The 12394-nt window shown below is 41.7% G+C and overlaps 1 protein-coding gene across 5 annotated transcripts in view; it reads right to left on the reverse strand.

The window, feature by feature from the left end:
* Positions 1 to 12394, reverse strand: part of BLNK (B cell linker) — an 80167-nt gene that overhangs the window by 54596 nt on the left and 13177 nt on the right. For all 5 annotated transcript variants that reach the window (XM_007456181.1, XM_007456182.1, XM_007456185.1 and 2 more), the window contains exon 2: positions 1951 to 2016. In XM_007456181.1, the coding sequence (XP_007456243.1) occupies positions 1951 to 2016 (66 nt within the window). The remainder of the gene's footprint in view (positions 1 to 1950; positions 2017 to 12394) is intronic.

Below are 12394 nucleotides of genomic sequence, written 5' to 3' on the forward strand. Positions count from 1 at the left end.
AATTGCACACACAGGCTTCAGTAGCTGCAGCATGCAGGCTCTAGGGCACAGGCTCAGTAGTTGTGGCGCATGGTCTTAGTTGCTCTGTGACATGTGGGATCTTCCTAGACCAGGGCTCGAACTCGTTTCCCCTGCATTGGCAGGCAGATTCTTAACCACTGCTCCACTAGGGAAGTCCCTGATTTCTTACTCTTAAGTTTAGCAAAGACAGAAAAATAAAAAAAAATTTTAAAATGATACTTTGTTCTGAGGGCACAAGGAAATGAAATTTTATCCACTATTAGTGGTACAAAATTTTTGGACAGCAATTTGGCAATATAAAGCAAAATTTCAAGGGCACAAATCCTTCCACCCAGAAACTAGAAATTTCAGTTCAGGAATTTAGCTTTCTGGTACATTCAAAGTCTACAAAGGCTATTTACTGAAGTATTATTTGTGACAGGTAAACTAAAAGAAATGGCCACAAAATTTTGATAGATATTATCAAATTGGCCCCCAAAATGTATGTTTAAACTCCTACTCCCACTTTAAAAAATGTCCATCAATATGTAGCTGGTTAAATGAATGATAATATATTTATAGTAGACTATTAATTATCTGTTTAAAAGGTATATGGTGGGCTTCCCTGGTGGCACAGTGGTTGAGAATCTGCCTGCCAATGCAGTGTTCAAGCTCTGGTCCGGGAAGATCCCACGTGCTGCAGAGCAACTAAGCCCATGCGACACAACTTCTGAGCCTGCGCTCTAGAGCCCATGAGCCATAGCTCCTGAGCCCGCGAGCCACAACTACTGAAGCCCACGTGCCTAGAGCCCATGCTCCGCAACAAGAGAAGCCACCACAATGAGAAGCCCATGCACCGCAACGAAGAGTAGCCCCACTCGCCATAACTAGAGAAAGCCCGTGCGCAGCATGAAGACCTAAAGCAGCCAAAAATAAATAAATAAATAAACTTTAAAAAAAAGGTATATCGTTATTTTTACATACTAACAAAGAAAGATGTCCGTGATTTAGCATTAATTAAAACCAACAAAACAAGTTGGTAGAATGTGGTATGATGCCACTCATGATGAAAATGTATGTACTATATCTATGTCAATGTGTGTATGTGAGTGTGTAAACATACACATGTAGATATATAAACCAAATTCACTCATGCTGTGTCCATTTCTGGGGAGTGGGTTAGGGTGGGGATAGGAGAAAGTGAGAGATTTTGACTTTGTACAATTCTGAACTCTTTGATTTTTTTTTTCGTGGTGAATCTGTATTACTTTCATAAAAACAAAAACAAAAAAGCCTTAAACAAAATCTTAACAGAATACCATTTCCCCTTTCCTCTTGACTTAGATTTTGAGTGGCAAATGCTGGTATGTACAACGTACAATTTCTATTCTCTAAAAAACAACAAAAAGAACCTTAGGGGCTTGTGTGTGTGTCTGTGTGTGCAGGAAGGTTTGGAATTCTAACTTACCTTCTCCAAGTGCCAGCTGAAAACTCCATTTTAAGGTCATAATTGAAAAAGCAGAAATCAAAATATGGAAACAGTTATGGCATCCTAAAGAAGTCAGGCTGTGTTTTGCAACTCCTCTTTTGGATTTCTCCAAGTGTGTCCTAGTGACCCTTAGCTAAGTGGTCAGAGAAGCTGATTGTCCTGCTTCTATAAAGGTCTCTTTTGATGTTTGCCAGGCACCTTGCATGGCATAGCTCAGCTTTCCAGCAGTGAGAGAGAAAAGCAAGGTGCCTGAGTACCACCCACTCATTCACCATGTTTCCTGAATGTGGGTCTGACCACCATGACTCTAGACATGAGTAAGAAAGTGTCACATGCTAAAGAGGTTGCAACTCATCACTCGGGTAACAGGGAAGTTTTGTGTTCTTTCACTTAGTGCAGGCTGACATAAGATGTTATTTACATAAATAAGTGCTCACATAGTGCTATGGCATCTAACTTACTTTTTGATCTTGTTCATTATTCCACCTTCATTGTTCTTGATGTCATGAACCATTTTTTGAAGCTGCCTGTAAGAAATGAAATTAAACATAAAATATTAACAACTAGGTTGATTTTTTAAAAAGTCTTCTCTCCTTCTTGAGTATAAAAAAAGGAGAGAGAGAGAGAGAAAAACCTTACCATAAACCCCCAAACAGCATGAATTATATTGGATTTCATTAAGTTGACCATTTTCTACTTGAGCAGAGGGAAGGTGTGACTGATTCTATAAGGAGTGTGGTCACTGGACCATGCCCCGACCCGTTGAAGTCTGGGTCAGTCTCAGGCTGTAAGAGGAATTCTGATTCTCAGATCAGTACAGAATGTCTGTTCTGAGGAGACATGTGAGCTATCATAAGCCTCACTGTTTATCACTTATTGTCCTCGGAGCATCAACATTGCAAGGATGCAGCTACCTTGAATGACACAGTATAGACAGAAATCAGCCTCAAGATTTTTTTTTTCTTGGTTAACTTTACTAGGTAGAATCTGGAAAATTGCACAGATATCTGAAACTTCTGCACAACAAAAAGTAATATGCACAAAATCGAAAGATAAATGCCATGCTGGAAGACATATTTGCAACACATAATAATAAGAACTACATGTTTTGATTAACAAAGAAATCTTACAACTCAGTAAAAAAAGTTTAAAAATGTGATAGGAAAATGAGCAAAAGATGTGAACGCAAAGCTAACAGAAAAAAAATACCAGTGGCCAACAGACCAATGAAAAGTTATTTAACATCACTTATATTTAAAGAAATCTAAATGGAAACAATGAGATATCATGTTCTGCCTATCAGACGGGCAAAACTTAATAAGCATAATAATCCCCAGGGTTGACAAGTATATGAGAATACAGATATTCTTGGGAATATAAATTATTACAATCAATATCTGTCAAAATGTAAAACCACCATGCCTTTTGACCGGGAAATTCCACTGCTAGGAATTTACCTTATGAACATAGTCACAAACTATACAAACATTATACATATCAGCATGTTTATTCCAGAATTATGTGTAATAACCCTAATCCTTCCTGCCTTTCCCACTAAAAACACCTGGAAACAACCTAAATGCCCATTTATCATTAAAAGGGAACTAGTTAAATACACGTTGATAAAACCATAAATGGAATACCACAGACCTTAAAAAAATACATCTATATTGCTGATATGTAAAAATACTCGAGATATTATTAAGTTAAATGAAAATGGAGGATGAGGAGAAAGAAAAGAAAGAAGGAAAATTCAGAACATGCATACATTTTTTGTGGGGAAAAAAAAGACATACATACATGTGTGCTGATATGGGCATAACTTTTTAGAAGGATATGCAAGAAGTTGTTCAATGGTTTTCAAAGCTAATTGTAATTAGAAAAGTTTACAAATTAGAAAAAGGGTCAGAGTATAGGACCATGTTTTGTTTTCTTCATAATGATTTTCTAACTTAAAATATATCTAAATAAAATTTCACACGGTTCTGCCTTGAAAGAGTAACATATTTGAATTTACCTTCCAGGCAAGCTTTTCCTTTGTTCTGAGAAAACTATTTCATTGGGCCCTTTAGTTAATGAAACATAAACTTGTATATAGCCATTGTTCTAGAAGAAAATGGACTTTTTCCATTAAAAATGCAGATTCTTTTCACTTTGGGAGCTAAGCCCTCTGTTAGCTGATGTGAAGGGTGGTGCATAATTAGGCTTAGCATAGGTCTAGGAAACCCCATTGATTGGAATTGGAATCTGGGAGAACTAGTCTCTTGGACAACGTATGGATTTATGACTCATATGCTGCAAAGTTTTCCGGTGTAGGGATGGAGCAGTTGAGAGGATGAGAGGACAGCTTGTCAGAGGAACTCCGCCTGGCCTGGCCTGTTTGCATCCTCCACTAAGTGTTCATTTCAGGCTAACTCTCCTGTGCTGATGTTCTGCTGTAGTTGTTTCCCGAGGGCCATTGGGCATCAAGGAAATGGCGGGAGATTTATTGCATAAGTGATAGACATTCCCTCTCTCAACAACCTTAAGAAAAGGGAGATTGTCATACAAGAAGTGGGAAGTTAGACTGGGGATTTGGGGGAGCTCTCTTCCCTTCTAGGTCTAATCACTGTGAGGACCTGGAGACCTGAAAAGCAGAGACAAACCTGAGGGGTTTTCAATGGTGGGGAGCTGGAGGGGTGGGGCGGTAGCCCTGAACCTGAGACTGGGTCTGGGCCTCTGCGTTGAGAAGAGCCATCCACAACGCCATCAGTAGCCATTTTCAACGAGATAACTCTCTTTATTGTCTCTGAATCTTCAGTAGTATCCTGTCAGGATCTGCAGCCCAGCCTTGGTTGGGCTGTGGGGAAGAGTGCGTCCCATTGGCAAGGAGCGGTGGAGTGCAGAGGGAGGACAGGCTGGAGAGTGGAGTAGAAAGAGAAGAGAGACTTCTTTCAGGATATCCTTAAGGCTGCATCTTGGGGAATCATTTACATAACTGGGGGACCCACTGAGGGGCCCAAGTTCAGATATGGGAAGGTCAGTGCAAGTCATAATTTGGGTAACAAAGGAAATGAGGCCACATCTTATATCGCTAGTTAGGGAGGCTGGGCATGTTGACTCCATATGTGTGAGAGCTCAGCAAAGCACCAGGCTCAGCGGCAGAGAGAGAAGGATGGATGAGAGAGAAGAGGACCAACTGGCCCATCAGAGACACACAGAGGGTCCTTCAAGCTGGACTCTTGAGTTACCTCAGAACCATACAGTATTCTAGAATTTGTTCACGTACGTCCTGTGCAAACCCTTTTCTCCTTTACCAGAGGCACTATAGAGAATCTGTGAGATAGAGGAATGAGTGAAAATGAAAAACAGGAGGTCTGGGAGTAGAGAGGAAGTGAGATTGAGAGAGAGGTTGAAACGGATTGATTGGAAAGAACTTGAATAATTTCAAGTGGAGAGCAGAGGGCACCTCTGGTTATAAGCTGACTGTAACCAAGTGGAAAGTCTTTAGCCTAAGTTAATGCCTAAAGGGGTAAAAGGCCAAAATGAGCCAGAGTGAAGGATCCTATCAGAGGTCTGTCAAGAGTGGGACACAGGCAGAGTAATAGGGAGCCAGAGGCTGATTTGCATAAGTGACTTTGTTGTAGGCGTAGACAAACAGATGTTACAAATAGTTGCAAAAAAGTTTGATGTAATTTTGTCGTTTGTTCAACTTGGTAGCTGATGCTTCTTGGCATTTCCTAATTACTTTTAATTATAGATTATTAAAATAATTATAATCTATAACTATGGTAAATCGTTGAAATTTTCTCCTCCCTCTGCATCTCATTCACACAAATCCTGACGTCCACAGACTGCTCAGTTACAGCTGCCAAACTTAGGTTACCTTATAAGTCAGTGTCCCCCAAACCAAGAAAATGTGGTAATGCTCTCAGCTTTTATCAACTCTTCATACACTGTGTGATGCACAGCATTTGCTGCCCTCTAGTATCTTCTGCTCCATTTTGGAGCACATTTTTTCCTCTACCACAACTTGAAGGATATGCAATAGCAAAGAAATGTGCAACTGGACTGTTTCAGGAGAGGATGCTCTCGAGCTGAGCATCAGTTGTTTCACCGTGATAAGTTGTGTGTGGGTGAAAATAGGTAAGGCATAAAAAAGCTGCACTTTGATTATTCGTTTCTGAGATATCCTTCCATGGTTGGGGGAATGAATAATAGGATCACAATGTTCTAATTTTTTAAAGTTGTGAAGAGACAGCCATGTGTACGTAACAAAATAAAACAAAGTTCATAGCTTATCTAATACACATTTTAAAACAATATTAATATGCAATTTTTAAGCAGTATGGCATTTAGGCATTTAAAAATGGTGAGAAGGTAATATAAATAATTATATTTATTATTCTTGTATAAACCAAATTGAATTTTATATTCTCTCCTTTGTCATTGTTTTAATTTTTTTTTCAAGGTTTTGAGTTAATATCAACAAACTTATTTAACAACACACTGTAGCAGTGTGGCCCTGGCTGAGCCTGGATCTCAACAAATTTAGATCCCATGAGGTCCTAAGAGAGGAAAAATCATCATTTGAAAGTTACCAGCAGTTTTTTGCCTTCAAAGAAGCAGCTTACTTTAGAATCTGATAGACCCATGGTCCTCACACCAAACTGCACCGGAATCACCTGGAGGCCCTTTGAAACCCAGAGTTTCACTCCACCCCCGGAGTTTCTGATTGGGTACATCTAGGTGGGGCTGGAGAATTTGCATTTCTAGCAAGTTCCCAGGTGATGCTGACTCTACTGCTCAGAAGCCCACCCTTTGGGCTCAACTGTGATGGATCATACCTTTTCCCACTGTGGGTCTCTTAGTTGTGTCAAGTAAAGCAAATACCTGCTTGAGGAAAATTAAAATCCTTGTTAACCCCGTGCAAAGTTTCAGACAGAGAAGCTGAGTGGTCAGTTTGTTAACCTAATTTGGACGTATTCTTTACCAGACTGTCACTTCTTTATGGGACTTGATTTTTCTCTGTGGGAATTTAGACTACCTTGTGCCTGTGTATTTTTATTTTTCTTATAGTCACACACTTTCTTCTTGAGCCACAGTTTGTAAAAGCTGCAGAGTGGAGATAAAGGGGCTACAGGAAGGATGTGCCCCTGACACTGTGCAGTAATCCAGAAGCAACTGGACCTGCTCTGAGCGGAGTGTTATGGCTGGGATTTTGCCATTCCTCATATGGTGCTCTAACACGGAATAGCACGGAATGTGGTGGCATTGGGATGAAGACAAAACCATAGCCCTATCTGTGGGGGATGAGCTGTCCTTGCTGTCACTCATCCTGCGAAAACTCCAGTCCAGAAACCGGCAGTGAAGAAAATGAGGATGTGGTTGGCAGGTCTTGGGCTCTGGTACCGGGATGTTTCCTGTCTTCCTGGGGCCTCCTGGTTGCTGGTCCCTGGACTACAGGTTGAGTTGACCTCTAGTAGCGTTCATTCTCGTGATGCAGAGGTGAGCTGGCACTTGAAGTGGTCTCTGGCTGGGAGCAAAGCAGGGAGGACCTGAGGAAGGGTCCAGGACACTAAGCGAAGCCTTGACTAGTAGCAAATATGTATCATTCTTTGTGTTATACTTCCCTTCTGTTATTCCTCAAACTTCAGTGAAGTCTTATTAACTCTGTTAGGACTGTGGGGAAATAAGGGATGGGTTGGTGGAAAGAGGTGGAAGGAGCCCAAGAAATCCAGATGGAACCTAGAAGATACCCTCTGCACCAGAGAATGGCTCCTAGAGACTGGTGAATGGATCTGGACACAAGCAAGAGCCAGAGTAGAGATGTGGGACGTGCAAGCAGCCCCAGGACACTCAGAATCCCAGGGGAAGGAAGTCTGTCAAAGTGGGCTAGGGCTACTATGATTTGAATGGCAAAAGATAACCATTTTTCTTTTCTTTTTTGGACTCACAGGTAAGTAGTGGCTGGTTACACAGGCTGTACAATTTTTAACTTCTGATGATTTCTGATTTAAAATGTAATGTGTGCTAAGTAAAAGAATACAATCTGAAAGGACTACATACTGTATGATTCCACCTGGAATCTGGAAAAGGCAAAACCACGGAGACACGTTTGTTAGGAGCTCAGGAAGAGGAAAGGATTTTTAGGGAACATGGGATTTTTAGGGCAGTGAAACTATTTTGTATGAGACTGTTAATGGCAGCTGTATGCAATAGATGTTCATTGTAGATGAACTTGGGTAGATTTCCTCCAGGCCGGAAGGTACTCCAGAATTGGGTTTTATTATTATTGTTGTTACTGTGGGGTTTTTTTTTTTTGGTAGTGGCAGGGAGGGTTGACTGAGAACACTCCCCAACCTGACATGGCTGATTGGCATGGAAGGATGGATTGGTGGGATGCAGAGCTCCACTAGGGCTGGGATTGGGGTGGGGGGCACCGGGAAGGCAGCTGCACGTGGCAGATCAGCAAAGAGTAGTCCAAAAACAGACATATTTCACTAAAAACCTTTCTAATAATTTTTATTATATACAGGACATGATTTAAAAGATGCTTTCATCTGCAAGAAGTGCTTTTTTTAAAGTTTAGTAGAAAAAAAATCAGAAAACATCCTGTTTTCCTTTTAGCTTCTTAGTGCACTCACAGAGAACCATGAAAAGGCAGGTTTTAGTGTATTTTTTTTCACTCTGTTTTTCTAGAAAAAGTGGAATGTAAAGCAATGCTAATCTGAGAAAATCCCTATTTAATCTGGATTTAGGAATGGATTAAAGAGGGTTTCGTATTCAAGCAACTCTTCACAAACAAAAAGAGCAGGCAACTCCTTCCTCTTTCTTCACCCCCCACATCTTAACCTCAAGCCCAGTTCTGGAGTTTCATCCTTTCAGTATGTGCGGGGCTGGTCCTTCTGCAGCCAAGATCCACGGCTACAGCTGTCCGTTTGCACCAGGAAAAAGCTGCCTCTGCCAGTGTACCTCTCCAATCCATGCTCTGAAGCTTTGTCAGGGCCTCTTCAGCTAATGTTTCTAAAACCCAGCTTTCACCAGGCCACTCCCTCCTCAAGGGCCTGCAGCACCCCAATGTCTATTGAATCAAGCCTGGCTTTTTGTTACTCTTGGCTGAGAGTTACTCAGTCTCACCCTGAGTTCCCGGAACTGCGAGGGTGACTGCCTGTGAATTATCTACACCTACTTGTTTGGGTAGCCTTAGGACATCTACCTGTGCTCTCCTCACAACTGGCCTGGTCTCTCCAACTTATATGTTTCTTAGATCAAATCGGTGTAGAAATACCTCTAATATTGTCCTTGGTATATTGAGAGGCAAAGAGAACATCCAGTCTCTTAACTGCTTCATGCTATGAATGGATTTTTTTTAAATGTAACTGTCATCACTAGGTCTGCTGATTCTTTAGCTGACTTCCCCCTTTTACAGGAGTTTAAATGATCTCATTATTGACTCTGGATTTCTTTTTTAAGATGGTACTAATCATTTTATGGTATATTTTATTTTTGTTATTAAATTTAGCAAGTAATTAAATAATCTGGTGTTCTTGGATCTTCAGGCTTGAAATTTCCAAGCTTTTTTTTTTTTTTAACTTTTTCTCTCTCTCACTGACTATTCATCTCCTCTCACCAGTTACAACAATTCATCTTTAGATGCATCTTACCTATCTCTGTACCCTCCTGTCCACTCCTTCAGCTACAGCCATTATGATCTCATGGATGACGGACTATGCCAGTGGTCCCTCATCTTTTGTTTTTAACTTTTTATTTTATACTGGAGTATAGTTGATTAACAAGTTGTGCTAGTTTCAGGTGTACAGCAAAGCAACTCAGTTATACATACGCATGTATCCACTCCTTTTCAATTTCTCCTCCCATTCAGGTCGCCACATAACATTGAGCAGAGTTCCCTGTGCCATACAGTAGGTCCCCGCTGGTCATCCACTTTTAATACAGCAGTGTGTACATGTCAATCCCAAACCCCCTAACTATTCCCCCCCGCCCCCCGCTTCCCCCTCGGCAACCACAAGTTCACTCTCCAAGTCTATGAGTCTGTTTCTGTTTTGTAAATAAGTTCACTTGTATCATTTTTCTTTAGATTCCTCATATAAGCGATATCATACGGTATTTCTCTCTCTCTCTGTCTGACTTACTTCACTCAGTATGACAATCTCTAGGCCCATCCATGTTGCTGCAAATGGCATTATTTCGTTCTTTTTTTAAAATAAATTTATTTATTTATTTGTTTTTTATTTTTGGCTGTTTTGGGTCTTCGTTGCTGTGCATGGGCTTTCTCTAGTTGAGGCAAGCAGGGGCTACTCTTCATTGCAGTGCGTGGGCTTCTCATTGCAATGGCTTCTCTTGTTTCAGAGCACAGGCTCTAGAGTGCAGGCAGTAGTTGTGATGCGCAGGCTTAGTTGCTCTGCAGCATGTGGGATCTTCCCGGGCCAGAGATTGTACATGTCCCCTGCATTGGCAGGCGGATTGTTAACCACTGCGCCACCAGGGAAGCCCTATTTCATTCTTTTTATGGCTGAGTAAAATTCCATTGTATATATGTACCACATCTTCTTTATTCATTCCTCTGTGGTCCCCCATCTTGTCTCCCTACCTTCAGTCTCTCCCCTTCCCCATGTTCATTTTCTTAAATTGCTTTTATCATGTCATTCCACTCATGAATAGTCTTTGGTACCTCCCTGTTGCTTGCGGGAGAAGGTAAAAACTCATTAGCTTGGCATTCAAAGGCCTTCAAAATTTGGACACCAAACATTTTAGACATAATTAACCCAGTGTTATGAACCCACAATTGTTCCCATTCCATCCCACCAGCCCATGGCCCAGCTCAAGTCATCCCTTTCCCCTTACAGATCATTTCTTGGGCACAGGAAGGGAGGCCACTTAAGGAAAGAGCACTGGATTGAGGGTCTAGAGATGCAGATTCTACTCTAATCTCTGAAGCTTCCTGGCTGTGCAAATCTGAGCAATTCTTGTCACACTTAATGCTTCATTTTCTCCTGTAAAATGAGAAGGCTGGATTACACGGACATTCAAGTCTTTCGCAGCTCTAAATTATATTTCTATATATCCTGAATTCATAGCACTCAGGTGGTAGTTAGTCATTTAATCTCCAGTGCTATAGCAATTTTTGAATTATGACTTGGTTCACATGACATCTTTTGTATTTTATATCTTAAACTGTTTTTTGGTCCTAAACTGAAAATAGTTTTTTTGTTCAGTTTATGAAAGTAATACAGCTAATTTTTTAAAATTCATGTGATACAGATAGATGACAAGTGAAAACTACTCATAATTCTTTGCTGGGAACAGGGAAGATCAGAGAGCTGTAAGAATCCTAAAAAGGGAGTGACTGCTTTGAGGTTTTTAAGATGAAGTGAGCTGAGAGCTGGATCTTGATGGGAAAATAAAAATTCACCAGGCAGAAGAGTGAGGAACAGCAGCTAGGTAGTGGGAACAGCAACTACAAAGGCTCAGAGGAAATTGTCTGAGATGTTTGGGGTCTAGTGAGAAGCTGAAAGTGCCAGGAATTGGGGGTATAGGGGGAAGGTGCGGTCAAAGCTGAGGCTGGGTTGGGGGGATACAGGGAGCCAAGGACCTTGTTAGTCAGGCCAAGGAGATGGAGTTTATGGGCAACAGGAAGCCTTTGGAAACCTTTACTCAGAGGAGTGTCATGATTAGGGTGGAAGAATGGAGGAGGGCCTGGGCATGGTGACACTGGTGACTCAGAGACCAGTAGGAAGGCAACTCTGCTGGGCCCTGGCCCAAGCCCACAGCAGTGGGATCCCCAAAATAGTGGGGTAACACTAGGAGTGGCCTTCAGGGTCTCAGCTGGGCAAAAGAGAGAATTGATGGCCACAAGGCCAACAGTTCTCACAGAGGACTGTGCTGGAACAGAGCGTCATGTCAGTAGCCCTGGTCCTCTCTTCATTTAAAATGTCAATATTTTGTTCATCATGGAATTTTTTGCATTAATTTTGATTTTTTAAATATTACGTGAAAATATTATTTCTTGATTTACTGACTTGGGGGGCCTCCCCCTTAAAGTTTAATAGTATTATTTGTTTTATGTAAGACATGTATTTGTCTTATTTACTCCACAAATATTCAGTGAGTGCAGACTGAGTAGGGCATGTGTGGATCCAGAGCTACCCTGAACACAAACCCTGTGTCTGGTAATGCAGTAGGAAGGTCCCTTCTGCCACCATATCACATGACAGAAACCTATGACTTATATCAGACCAGAGGACAGAGAGAGACAGGTGGGTGGGGGGGGTAGGAATTCTCTGATTCACACAAAATATCTTCCTTTTGGATAACTTCCAACTCAAAACTGAAGTCTGGCTACCGACCGTCATTTTGAAACAGAATGCCACTTTTTAGTGAGTATTCTGTTTTTTGCATGCAGCAGACCTTGTCCTATCACCAGCTTCCCTCCTCCGTCCTTTCCACAGCCTCTTCTAGCCCTGGCCTGGCTTCCTCATGCCCCATTTCCTCGAGGCCAGCCTTTCTGTGGCATTATGGGTGTTATATTTAGATTTGCAAATTCAGCAACCAAAGCTGCTTCTTTCTGGAGAGCGAGTCCACGGTGAAGCTGGGACAGAAGTTCTGGCAAGTCCTTTCCATTCTGTGATAACCTGAGAAGCCTCCCAAGAGCGAGGTACCTCCCCCAGCCCCATCCACAGATGCAAAGGCCCATGAGGTCACCGGGCTGGTCTCAGACCACGCAGCTCTGAAATCCCAACTCCTAGTTTTGCCTGTCATCAAGGTAGTCACAGAAGTTTGGTGGTGAGAGAGACTTTAGGAATATCCTGGGTCAGCCTCCTACTGGAAGGGAGGACACTAAATTCCACAGACATTTTCCCATTGCACCAAGATCAAATTTTGAGGATTCCCCCAGCTCTTTCC

The sequence above is a fragment of the Lipotes vexillifer genome, unplaced genomic scaffold, assembly GCF_000442215.2.
Source record: "Lipotes vexillifer unplaced genomic scaffold, Lipotes_vexillifer_v1.1 scaffold184, whole genome shotgun sequence".
Lineage (NCBI taxonomy): Eukaryota > Metazoa > Chordata > Mammalia > Artiodactyla > Lipotidae > Lipotes > Lipotes vexillifer.